General features: G+C 39.0%; 1 protein-coding gene across 28 annotated transcripts in view; it reads left to right on the top strand.

Annotated features, from left to right (window-relative positions):
• Nrxn3 (neurexin 3) overlaps positions 1 to 13,793 on the top strand; it is a 1,695,425-nt gene that overhangs the window by 665,131 nt on the left and 1,016,501 nt on the right. For 20 of the 28 annotated variants that reach the window (XM_045154222.1, XM_045154221.1, XM_045154237.1 and 17 more), the window contains one exon: positions 5,990 to 6,016. The exons of the other annotated variants lie outside the window; for them this stretch is intronic. In XM_045154222.1, coding sequence (XP_045010157.1) covers positions 5,990 to 6,016 — 27 coding nt within the window. The remainder of the gene's footprint in view (positions 1 to 5,989; positions 6,017 to 13,793) is intronic. 28 annotated transcript variants of the gene reach the window in all.

Below are 13,793 nucleotides of genomic sequence, written 5' to 3'. Positions count from 1 at the left end.
TCAGCTATGTGTAAAACACGCTACTCTGGTCCATCTTTTGATCAATCATATTCTCATGAAATCCAACTCCTTGGTCGCCACTCAAAACAGTCAAAACTGAAGTCAGGGATAGGGCAGGAGAGGAGGCAAAATGAGAGGGTGAGCTGTCAACAGCTAGCTGAGTGAGATGAGAACTGGGGCCTTTCTAGGTCCACAGTGACTACTCAAATGGGAGATTCTCATGGCCTTGATGTCACTAAGATCCCCTTAAATTTACACATAGGGGAATAAGTAGCATTGTTCTATTATCCCACTGGAAATATAGTTGTTTAAGTTTACAGAGTCTGACATGTGGAAGGAAGGTGTGCTCCTTGCTATGTACCCACACTTTCCATCTTGACATTCTTGGCCACTTGTCAGCAGCCCTTTGTGTAAGGTTGCTCTTCGCCAAGTACTCTATCCTTTTCATGTGATGCATATCAAAGTTATAGATTTGAAAAATTATGATAAATGTAAATTTGTTCAATAAAGTCAGGATCTGTTCTCTGCAGATATACCTATCAAGGGTACTTTGGAAATTCTCCTCATGGCCTTGTATTCTTTTCTGATATTGGCTATATTTATTGGATTCTATTTATCTCCTATGGAGAATGGAGGCCTCTTGGTTTTTGGAATGAAACAGACAAACATCTCTCTTTGTGGTCTTTCCATTTAGCAGAAAGCCAATGCCCAGTGCCTTCAGGATAAATGATTTAGCTAAATCCCAAGCTTTCTAAGCTAATGGATTCATGTAGAACTATTAGGATACAGAGCACCTGTGTAAAGATTTTAATGAAACACTTTGTTTGAAACATAGAAAGGATGTGATGGACAGATATACCAGATACAATGCCTATAAAGCTCTTGCTGGCCTCTGATGGGAAGGTGGGGTTGTAAATCCATACCAGTCTTATCTGCTGTTAGGTTAACTGGGGCAAATTCTAAAATATTAACCCATTCTAACATCTCTAGAGCAAATAGGACTGTTTTGAGCAGTGACTCTTTTAGTTGTCTTTTTTTTTCTTTTAGTTTGCAGCTTGTACAGTATAATGCTCTTTTCTTATCCAACCTCATTTGATTTCTATTTTCAGTATGTCTCTGGTTTGTCTTTTGTCTGTGTATGGTTGTATTGGGTTATTTTAGGTTTGTCCTTTTGCTGGATCTTGTGAGTGTATGTGTGTGTCTGTGTTCTTGAGTTTTCAATCTTCCCTGCCATCCACCATGGTAAATCAAAAGATGGTATTCAACCCTTCAAAGGCCCAAAGCCTGCGGCCCGCATAGCAAACAGCCTTGAGAACAGAGAGTACTGAGCAGCCGACAGAGATTGGCATACCCCTTTCCTTCCCACTTCTACTTCCCTTCCCACACTACCCTCCTCACCTTAAAGAAATCACCCTAGCATATGATATTACCTAAAGCCAAAAGCCAGAAGCTCATGACTTTCTTCTTTGAAAAATGCAGAAGGACAAAAGACTAGTAGTAAACACCAAACACAAGCCCCTTCTTAGCCTATGAGAAATGGAAGCAAAGACCATACTTTTGTCCCTGTGCCTGTTTCAAAGTAAGACAAAAATGTATACAAGATCATGAGTCAGAACCCATGGGATCCCAGGGGAGTGCACTGTGTCTCTCAACAGCCAAGTTGCTTTTCCTTATTAGATGTGTTATACAGATTAGAAAGTCAACTTTGACAGGTCTCACATCTAAGAAGGAAAACTGAGGCCAGAGAAAGGGATAAAGGGGGAATAAGCAATGAGGAAAAGAGGATAAAACTCTTGCTCACTTGCTCTCTGTCCCTCCCTCTGTCTCTCTCTCTGGCACACACACACACACACACACACACACACACACACACACACAGAGAGAGAGAGAGAGAGAGAGAATGTTATATATTCAATGTGTATTGCTAAAAGAGCACTTTTCCTGTATTAAATCCTGGCCCAAATATGAGGCCTGAGCTTTCCATAAACACAGCTTTTGCCATTTGGCTCATTATCTTGTTGAGCTGAAATATCTTAGTACAAAAGAGGGGTCACTCCTCCCTAGAACATTCTGTGTTCCTCCAAAGGCAAGAGCTATTTGTTTTTCACTAAAGCATATAGACAGTCACAATTACTCTTGAATGTATTCTTTTAAAGCTCACATGGAAAACTTAACATACATCTCCCATGCTTGTGTACAAGTACCCGTGAATATTCACTATTTTTAAAAATTTCTTCACTCCCTTGCCTAAGTGTCCTCCATATATATTTCCTTCATTCTTGCAACAAATTTATATTTTTTACTTGGTTATAGAATAAAATGTCTCCAAGCAGAGTTTTTTATTCATGTATATTCCCCCAAAACTAATTTTGTTCTCCTACTGCAATTTTTTCTTGAGGCAAGTTTTCATTATATAGCCAATGATGGTCTGGAATTCACTATGAAGCCCAGTCTGGCCACGAATTCATGATCCTTTTGTCTTGAGCTACCAAGTGCTGGAATTATAAGTTGTTCCTTTTTTATTTTGCAATAACACATGACTGATATTCTAGTTTATTTAAAATTGCTTATACATGTAAGCTCCTGTTAGAAAAAATAAAACTAGCATAAGCCAGATGTGGTGGTACATACCTTTAATCCCAGCACTCAGGAGGCAGAGGTAGGGGGAACATTGTGAGTTCAATGCCACCCTGAGAGAATACATAGTGAATTCCAGGTCAATCTGGGCTAGAGCAAGGCCTTACCTCAGGAAAAAAAAAAAAAAAAAAAAAAAAAAGGAGAGACGGAAAAAATATAGCATATATATATATATATATATATATATATATATATATATATATAATGTAACATAGCTTCTAAACCTCAAGGAGGCTAGATTTTTCCAGAAGTTTTTTTCACTAAAGGCACATAAACGCAGCAGTAGCAGGTGTCCAATGTATCCCCATCATACAGCGTGATTAAAAATGCTGTAAGGTGTACTGTTATCAACCCCTACTTGTTCCTTAAACATTAAAAGAATACTAGAGTGTTTGGGTTTTATAGTACATTTTAAAGATTTCAAAGACCTTGTCATTTTTTAACTCAACAGCAGTTTGGGGAGATAAATTAAGAAAATGTTTGCTTTTACAAACATGAAACAAAGTAGCACACAACTTTCTAAAATGTGTGTAAAAAGTGGGAGCAAAGCTGAGACTAGAAGTTAGACCTCTAGACTTCTTGGGCTGTCTTGTCCGACATGTGGCCTCAACAGATGTGCACTGTAGGTCAATGGAGGAGTGATAATGACTTTGCACTGTTTTCATGATAGTCACCTTTGAAACGTTCATGAAGGGACATTGTCTTTCTTTCCTTTTCATTTTGAATTGAGCCAGATAACAGAAAAGCCAGTGGATAGGAGTGAAGCAGGGTACTAGGAGCTCCCATTCTACACGAGAGTTTCTTGGGAAGTGTCAGACAGTTTGGAGAGCTGCATTTGAATTATCCAAAATATTCTTTCTCTAGACTTGGGGTCGAGTATTTTGCAACATTGAAAAATCCACAATTTTAAGAAATATTCATCACTTCCATATAGTCTAAAATTCACTCATACAGAAAATAATTATTTTTTCTTGCACACATACATGTGCACACAAAAATGCACATATAGATGCATATTTGAAATGCCACACTACGACTCAGGCAGAGAAAGAACTCTGCCTGCCAGGGAAGGTAGATCTAAAAGACATGATTTTCCCAAGTCCATTCACCTGACTCATTTTTGGTGCTATTGTTAGAAATACATATATATGAATATATATATTATGAAGAAGAGACTAAGATTGATACTTTTAAATTTATCATTCTTTATGTAAAATAACAAAGTAATTCATCCTGTATTGAGCTAAGCAAATTACCATCTTGAAAGGACTAAATTTTCACATCGCTTTAAATACATCATTAAGAATTCATAGAACCATTTGGATGAGCAGGAAGATAAACCCAGCCCAGCACATCTCTCCATACCAGACTCTTGCTACACAGAATCAAGAAAGAAAGTCATTTTTTGTTTGCAGCCCTTGGATTTGTAATTTTAGGTCCTCTTGTTTCCTAAGCATGTCTGTCCATCCCACTTGTTTGCCCTCCCTTTTGGGTACAACAGGAAGGGACAGCTCTCTAGCTTTGTTGAGGGTAGCTGCAACGAATAGCTGAGACTCCCACTCTCCTCCCTGCCTGCTCCCTTCCCCAGCCCTCCCAGGGGCATGGCCTCCTCTGTCTGGTGATCGTACCAATTGCTCCAGGGTTGTTTGCTCCCACTTTTCTGTTGCGGTTGACGACACATGACAAACCTAACCGCACGAAACCAAACCCAGATTTTTCTCAAGAGATGTTCTTCTGGGGAACCTACAAAGTGCCTGCCTCCTTCTTTGGAATGACTACATGTTGCAAATCATCCCTACTGGGGTTGAACAGAGTCTAGTCTTCCAGGCTGCATGCCATTCCTTTCCAATTCACTTGCTACCTTAAAAGAGCTCACTTGGGAGAATTCAAATGGTGGGTTTATCCTCAACAAATCCTCTAAGATCTTTTGGCTCAATCTTAAGTACAATAATATAGTTTTTAAACTGTATTTTCTCTGTATCATCCATTTTCAATGTTATTGACTTTAACCTTTGAATAACTGACTTTATACAGATTCTTTTTGGATTTCCCACCATCATGAATGAACCTTGGGTTTAACAATGAAAGTTGGCAACAATTATCTTAGTCTTTTTCTCCAGCCATTCTTTACCAATCTCCTAATGTTACCCACCGTCTCTATTCCATAGTTATTATGGTGCGTGCCTATGACTCTCAATCAGAGATTATTAAAATAGTAGCTCCTCTCATCTCTGGCACAGAACGCCATGTGTGGTTGTCAGCATGGACAATTATACTTTTCTCCCCTCTTTGTCCAATTTAATAAATAAGTGCTATCTAGAGCATCTTATCTTTCCCTCAAGGTGCTGAATCACACAGTGAAATAGGCAGATATCAAAGGTGCCCATGGCCTCCTGCACACGCGCCTGCCCTGCCTTCTTCCTGAATGCTGTAGGCACTTGATTCCGTCTGGGCATTCAGTCAGGAAGACAGAGATGGGCTTCCTGAGTGGGTTGATCTGGGAGCCTTTGAACCAATACCAATCAGGGAAGCCAATCAATTCTGATTACAGCCTTGTATACTTTTTACCCTCCACCTGAGGACCCCACCTCTCTAAAATCTGGCATGGGTGTTTGTGCGGTTAGCTGTTTGCAAGTGGCCATTTTATGACAGGACATGACCAGGTGGTGTTAACCCTTTCCTTATCTCTAAGGGTGATGCCAAGTCTGCCTATGTGAATTTCTATATTATTTGGGGCCACTCCCAAGTAGAGCATAAAGGGGGTTTACTTTTTCAAAAAGTGAAAGGGTTAAATACTGCCCTATGAAATTTTAAAGACAGATTTTTTTTAAATGATACAATGTTTCAGACTGGTGAAATATATTTGGAACATTTATTCAAAAATCTTCTTAATACTATTCTAATTTTTTAAACATAAATTATAGGGAAGAGAAAATATAATCTGCATTTGGTGGTAGAATTTTTGCCTAATTTTCTAAACTTCACAAAATTAATATTTCAAAATCTAGGTGTGAAATATTTTATAAAAATACTTTTTGAAGAAAACAGATAAACAGTCTTGGTGTTCTATTGTGGATATATATGTATACCAGTATATATATCTTTATACATATGTGTATATATATGTGCGTGTGTGTATATATATATGTATTCAACTTTTCTAAGTAATATACTGTACATATACACCCACCCTTAAACTTGTACATATTGTGTATATATATATATATATATAAAATGGCCACATTCCTTGCGTGTGTCTGTCCCCGGAAGGGTGGACTGATTGTTTTTGGATGTCTGCAGCTGTTACCTTGAAGGATGCAATTTCATCTTTCATTTATTTTTCCCCATCTAGACTGTATCAGGATAAACTGTAACTCCAGTAAGTTTTTCCTCAAGTTTCATTTTGTTCTTTAAAAAAAGAAAAAGAAGTACTGACTTTATTTTGTTTACTGTTTTTTATTTGGATTTTTTTTTTTTTTTTGGTAAGGAAGTTATGGGGAGCTGGGGGTACGAATTTGGAGGGCTGGGAAGGGGAGAGGGCTGAGTGTGGCTAGGGTGTGGTTTCTGAGTTGGGGCAGGTCGTCTCTACTTTCATTGCATTTGTTCAATATGTATAAAAGGAGGAAAGGGTATGTGGACCATGAAAAAACTTGAAAATGAACTGAGATGGTAATGAGTTGTCTTTGGGAAATAATACCCGGATCATTCAAAAGCTCTCCAGCAACCAGCATGCACTTCTCCACTACCAAAATCTAGACATGATAACAGCAAACTTCATGGCCCAAAGTACATGGCTGCCAACTCTGATATTTCTTTTTCTGTCATTGTAGATTTTTTTTTTTTTTGGTGGTGGTGGTGGTGGTGAATCTAGGTGTAATAGTAATTAGTGATGATGCAATAATTTAACCAAAGACCCAGACCCAGACACACTGTGGCTTCTATAAAGGAGGAATTGCAGACCACCATTTTCATCATTGCCCATTCAGGTGCCCCAGCTGTTGAACAGTGAAAGGTACAAGCTAAAACCTGTTCAGATTACCCTACCTCTACCTCAAAAGCAAACATTTAGCTGAGTTGAGCAGAAAGAAGAGGAAAAGAAATCAGGAAGGTGGACTGCAGGAAAGAGATCATGATGATTGAAGGGGAAATGTGCCTTGAGTGTTCCAGCAACTTGTATTAAGCTAGGCTATTTAATAGCAACGCTATGACAAGCAATTCTTAAACGTTCTTGACTCAGACCAAATAAAGTTTTCTTTTTTGTTTTAATTATTTATTTATTTAAGAGGAAAAAACAGACAGACAGAAGGAGAGAGAGAGAAGGAATGGGCTCACCAGGGCCTCTAGCCACTGTCAGTGAATGTCAGACACATGCACTACCTTGTGCCTCTGGCTTACATGGGCCCTGGGGAATTGAACCTGTTTCTTTTGGCTTTGCAGGCAAGCACCTTAACTGTTAAGCCATCTCTCCAGCCCCTAAAGATTTCTTTATGATTCAGGCAAAAAAATTGATGCCAACATTATAGTTGATCAGCTTTTTCAGACAGCTGTCTTGAGAGACCTAATTCAAGGATTCTTCCATGACTGAGGTTCATCACCTTGGAGACCCTCAGTGCTCCATGGACAAGAGAACTCAATCTTTTGGCCTTACCTGGACGTGACCTCTATCACTTCCGTGCATGTTTCTTTGCTACACATATGACTCTGTCCTGAACACAAAGGAAGATAGGGAGAACAGGAATAGGAAGTTGGGTTACTGAAGCACACATGACTCTCAGTACGCTCTCATGTTTTTTGGTTCTTTCCTTCCTAGAGTCTGGAGGAATAAAAACAGGAAAAGAAAAGGACACAATCCAATGTGTACCTTTCATACACGGTTAATTCCTTCCTATGGAATATTTTATAGACACGAGTTCAGCCTTCTTTCTTGATGGGAGATAGGGTGTCAGAAAGTTCTATATGCATTAGGAAAGTGTGATTTATAAATTAATAAGATAAAGAAAGTATAAACAAACACTTCATAGGGTTCTATACATATCTTGGCATTATTTTCAGTTATTTTAAGCAATGCCTTTTTGTTTTGCTTTGTTACAATACTTCTAATTAGCCAGAATTTTCCCATGATATTTAGATTATTAAAAGCCTAATTAAAACATTTTCTCTCCCCAAAGCTGGGAGATTTTTTTTTTTTTTTTTCTGGGGATGGGAGAGTGTTGTTGTTTTAAGCACATTTTTAGGTAGAATTTTAGTGCCACAAAATTCACCCATCATAAGCCTACAACTAAGACAGTGGCTTTAATTAAATGCATCGAGTTATGCAAACATCACCAGTTACATTTTAGAGTGTTGTTATAACCCATCAAGTTCCTCTCTTGCCCATTCCCTGTTAATCGCTGCTTCTGTTCACCCTAGACAATGGCTGAATGTACTTTATTTCTACAAATTGATCTTTTTTCTGGACATTTCATATAAGTCGAATCATTTAACATGTAGTCACTTATGTCTGGCTTTTTTTAAAAAAGTGTATCTTTCAGAAATATAAAGGATGGAAATTGAGCATGAAGGTGGGAAGTCCCATACCAGCCTCTGTTGGCTTAAGAGACATATTTGGAGGACAGAGCTGAGGGTGTCCTTCGATCGAGATGTCAGGAATGCTTTTGCTGCTCCAGCCTCGCTTGCACCTGGGGCCAATCCCACGTGTTCCATGTGTTTCAACATGGAAAGTCAATCCGGACAAGTTCCAGGGTGTTCCTTCTGGAGAAGACAGTAAATAGATAAGAGCGACTTTTCCAAGCCTGGTAACCTGGTGAAGGATTTTCCACTTAAAACCACCAAAGGCAGCCTTGCGAGGACCAAATCTTTCATCAAAGTAATCTTTTCCGAGCTGGGTGTGGTGGCACACACCTTTAATCCCAGCACTTGGGAGGCAGAGGTAGGAGGATCGCAGTGAGTTTGAGGCCACGCTGAGACTCCATAGCGAATTCCAGGTCAGCCTGGTCTAGAGTGAGACTCTACCTAGAAAAAACAAAGTAATAAACAAAAAAGTAGTATTTTCCATTTGGACCGCAGCGTAGAGCATGGGACTGATCTTACTTCAGTAATTAGGTAGGTCAAGCTCAATTTGAGGCATCACTTTTGAATTCTCATTGTAAACTTATAATGTGCTGATAGTAAACTTGGTTTAGCACATTAAACAATTTATGTACTTTATAATGGTTGAATAGTGACTAGCTAAAAACTGATGAGATCTTTAAACAAATACAAGACCCTTAGTGTAGAAGCAAGTAAGTACATCTAGAGTCATGTGGAGTCACAGAGTAAGTGTGGTACATTTCACTAAAGTCAGTTCTCAGTGTTCAAGTGTAGCAAATAGCTGAAATTAAAACCAAAAATGATGCAATGAACAGAAGGCTGTTAAATAAACATGGATCTTTAGGGAGGAAACAAACTTCAAAGATATTTTCCATTTGGTAATTTGTCTTTAGTCCTACTTTGGTAGTCTTGGCAATTGAATGAAAGAATTTGAGAGGACTGTGTAACTAAATTAGGAAAGTAAACATTAACAAGTGATATAAACTTCCATCTTCTTCATCTCCTTTACTCCATATTAGAGCTCACAACTTGGCCCATTGCCATCTGAGTTGTTTCTGTCTCAGGAATGAAGGTTGTTCCTATTCTTTCCTGATTTCCAGCTGAAATTTCATTGTATAAGGAACGGCTCATCTGCAGCCTGCCTTTGAGAAGAAGGCTGTCCTCCCACTGTGGCCTGCCCTCCTGCTGTCTGCCAGGGCAAGTCAGAAGCTGTTGTCACCCAAGCCCCAAACCAGATCTTTGTTGGGTTTCCCTTTGACGATCCATACTGAGTTTCATGGTCCAGTTTGGTTCACAACCTTTCTACTAACTCTTTCATAGGATCTGTTCACTGAAAAGTCACTCAGACAGAACACTAGTTGATACCACCTAGCTTTTCCTGTGTATCTTCTGAAGAGTGTTATTCTGTTTCCAATGGGTGGTATATCACTCCTAGAAAAGAGCACAGGAAAGGTGGTTGTGCTCTCAGGATAAGGCAGAAATGACTGGCCATGATGGAAGGTGATCTTGAGACAGTTTTCCCAGCCAGCTTTCTTTGTCCCTCTGGTCATTGACCATACCCTGCTCTATGCCTGGACTTTCCTACCAGGAAGCAGCAACCATTTTCCAGTTATTTCCCTCTTGTCTGCAATGAGTCTCTCCCCTTGATGTCTATGTCATTTTTATCAGTCCTTATTCCAAATCTTACTACCACTTGCTATTCAACCCAAGAAAACCACACCATAAATTTCTCCCATAACCAAACATATCAGAGTATTTACAACAAGGTCTTTGGTTAAATTGAAATCATCTCTAAATTTAAATCATCTGGCAAAATGTGTTTAAAGATATTTAGTAAAGAAGGCTGTGACTTAGAGCCCATTTTTAAAATGCAAAAGAAAAGAGTTGGTAGCCATTTTTGGGAATCAAACTCCAGGTTAACTGGAAGTCGGCTAATGAACACAGAGCTGCTTTTTGGAGAATTCTGGAGGAAATTGCCTGTTCCCATGGAACCGGTTGTGCAGGGTGGGCCTTATCCTCTGAGGGATGCTGTTGTGGAAACAGGTAAGTTGCTCTCTTTGGTCTTGAGTGTGGAAATGAAGGTATGAAAAACGGTTTGCTGACTGACTGAGACCCTTCCCTCTCCATCCTCATTCTACATGCTTCACGCCATGTGGTATGTGAATGTAAAAACATTCTCATTATATATGGATGAAGTGTACATCTACCTAGTGGATATATGTTATCACACACTGAGTGCCCCCTCTTTCATTCTGTTTCTCCTCTCATTCATTAGCTGCTCTGTGGTGTGGCCATTTGGGAAATGTGAATTTGTGTGTACGTAACATTATTTTAGGTTTATGTAGAGACTGCAGCTCTCTTACTAGTTACTTTGATCTTGAAGTCTTAAGAATCTTTCTGTAACCAGGTCTTTTTGACCTTAGGCATAGATGAGACAAGAAGTAGAGTTCCATACAAACATATGCAGAGCTTAACATACTCAGGGTCCATGGTGTGGTCATTTGTGTGAGAGCAGAGCTTCCAGACCCACTGTATCCCCAGTCAGACACACACTGTCAGAGACATGTCACTGTGGTGTGAGGCACGGGGACCACTGTTCCTAACTCCTGACTCTGGATTCTCCCTGTGTTTTCTCCAGTGTTCCTCCTCCTGCACCTGTGCTATCACACTTGCCTGGTTTATTGTGTCAGCTTCTCTGTTTTTACGTCCCAAGCCCAGTCTACTTACTGTGTTTGGTGACATCAACAGTGTGTTAGTGGTTATTGGTTAATTTAGGTGTAGCTTGATGAGGTGCAGCTTATTACATGAGACTTTTGGCTCCTCTCTTCTCTTCTTCCTGCTTCCCTTCCTCTTTTGTTCTTTCACTTTTCTCCCTCTCTTCCCCATCCCTGTGAGCACACTCCCTCCTCTTACTATAGTGTTAGAATAGGTGGGATTGGCAGGACTGCTTAGTGGTTAAGGAGTTTTTCTACAAAGCCAAAAGACCCAGGTTTGATTCCCTGGGACCTACGTTAGCCAGATGCACAAGGGGGTGCACATGTCTGGAGTTCGTTTGCAGTGGCTGGAGGCCCTGGTTCACCCATTCTTTCTCTCTGTCAAATGAATAAATAAATAAGTAAAATATTAAACAAAGAATATGTGATACTATTCAGACTGTTTATCTGACATTCTCAGAACTGCATTCTTCACTCGTTCACATAACTCAGAAATGCTGTCTCAAACTCACATAGAAGTTGATTCTTCATTCAGTTCTTTTGGGAAGTTCAGTCTGCCTTTCTTGTCCATTTCAGTAGTCATGGGACCACTGTTGTTATCCACATACCAGAGACTTTCCGTGAGCATTGGAAAGCACAAAACAAGAGACCCTGTGTGTAAATTACATTGCCCAACTGTACGTATTATAGCTGATATTTTCTACTTTTAACTCCAACTTCTCTGAAATACTAGTTTTACCTGGACATGGCAGTGCACACCTTTAATCCCAGACCTCTGGAGGCAGAGGTAGGAGGATCACCATGAGTTCAAGGCCACCCTTAGACTACATGGTCAGCGTAGGCTACAATGAGACCCTGCCTCAAAAAACCAAATTATATATGCTAGTTTTTAAAATAAGGCATACCATTATTTCTTCCAAATAAATATTAGTTCCACTTTTTTTCTTTTTTAATTTAACTTATTAGTTTTCTTTTCAGCAAATACAGACAGTTTGGTACCATTGTTTAGGCTCATCTATGATCTACCCCCTCCCATTGGACCCACCTTGTTGATGTAAATGGGTCGTGCATTGTGGAGTTAGCCCACAGTTATTGGTACGATAAATGTCTCTGCATATCATGACCCAACATGTGATTCTGACATTCTTTCCGCTCCCTCTTCTGCAAAATTTCCCTGAGCCATGTTGGGTTCATTTTTGGTCTGCTTCAGTGCTGAGGTGTTGGGGGGCCTCTGAGGCTCTGGCTCTCTGATTTGGTAGGAGTTGATTTTTCTCTGCGTTGGTCTCCTTCCCCTTTGTGCTGGTATCCGGTTCACGGGAAAACATCACCCTTGTTTGTTTCGCCAATTGTCCTTAGTTTCAGTTGGGCCCCTTTTGTGATCTTAGTCATCAAAGTCCCTTTCCCAAAGGGAGTAAGTTCACTTTTTCTTGCACATCCTGTCAGAGTTAATCTGTACATTTATAACATATAATTATAGCCATGCCTCCTCCTCCTTGACATAAACATTGACATAATCTTCTACATATTAGTTTCATATAAACTACCATGGAGACTATTACCTGTAAGAATTTAAAAGTATTTTTATTGTTTTTAATGGTCACATAATATTTCATCTGAGAGAATATCTTATTAAATTGGCAAGCTACTAATGTACATTAAGGTTTTTCTTTTACCACCTTACTACTATAAAAGTAACAACACATGCTTTGTTCCTAAGTTTTTATATATGTGGATAAGAAAACCTATTAAATAAATTCCTAACAGTGGCATTGCTAGGTCAAAGAGAAAGGGGTTATAAATGCTGATGGGTATTGCTAAATTGTGTTCTGCAGAAGGTATACAAATTTACATTCTTATGAGCAATATAAGTGTTTCTCCTTCCATATTCATGCATAATGCATTATATTATTGAATTGTGTTTATTTCTGCAAATAAATAGCTCTTCAAATGTTGCTGTCAGATATTCAAATGACAGCTCATGGTTACCTGTAGGTTGTTTTCTTTTTTACTTTTATCCTTTCAATTCTACCAGTATATGTAGGGAGCACTGGCATTCAACATTTTAGTGACCAGAGATTTTACATGGTCTGCTGTGGAAGCAGTTCTGATGTGGTAGGAAAGTGTCAGTATGGTCTCTACATTCGCATTGATCAGTTGCAGGCTCAGCACTGAGAGGTGTTTCAGTACAATTGTAAAGACCATGGAAGAATCTGGAACAAGATTGCTCGAGTTCAGCCCTTGTCTTTACCACTGATGATCTATCTTTAGATGAATCTATTCAACTCCCAATTTTCTCACTTATAAAATGAGAAATCACAGTATCTACTTTGAGAAAGAGCAGAAAGTGACACAGAAGACATGTTAAATATACAGTAAGAAGTTAATGATGACTAAATTCATCAGAATGTATACAATGGAAGGATATTTTTTGAGAACTATCCATGTTTGAGGATGGAGGATAGCCATATAGTCTTAAAGCCATGCATGTCAGTAGCTTAATATAGATGTTTATGAAATGAGCATTCCTATTGTCTCTGGTCAATTGCCCTTGCAATAGAGCCATCAGAGCATCACTGGCCTTGGCATCAATAGCATTACTAATAAAAGAGTTTGCATGGGGCCCTCTTTAAGCTTTGTAGGGATTTTATTTTTCTACAGCACATTATCTTAAACACTTCATTTTAAACTTGAACTAATGAAAATATTTGACTTCACATGTTCTTCTGTATTTCTTTTGGGGAGCTCTGATATTTTAATAAATGCTTAATATGTGTTCTAAAATGAAAATACTCCATTTTAATAAAATGCACAGATCTATCTGGGTGTGGTGGCATTCACCTTTAATCCCAGAAC

Source organism: Jaculus jaculus, chromosome 7 (assembly GCF_020740685.1).
Source record: "Jaculus jaculus isolate mJacJac1 chromosome 7, mJacJac1.mat.Y.cur, whole genome shotgun sequence".
In the NCBI taxonomy this organism is placed as follows: Eukaryota; Metazoa; Chordata; class Mammalia; order Rodentia; family Dipodidae; genus Jaculus; species Jaculus jaculus.
Note: the sequence above shows the minus strand (reverse complement) of the source record. Positions and strands in the feature narration are given on the sequence as shown.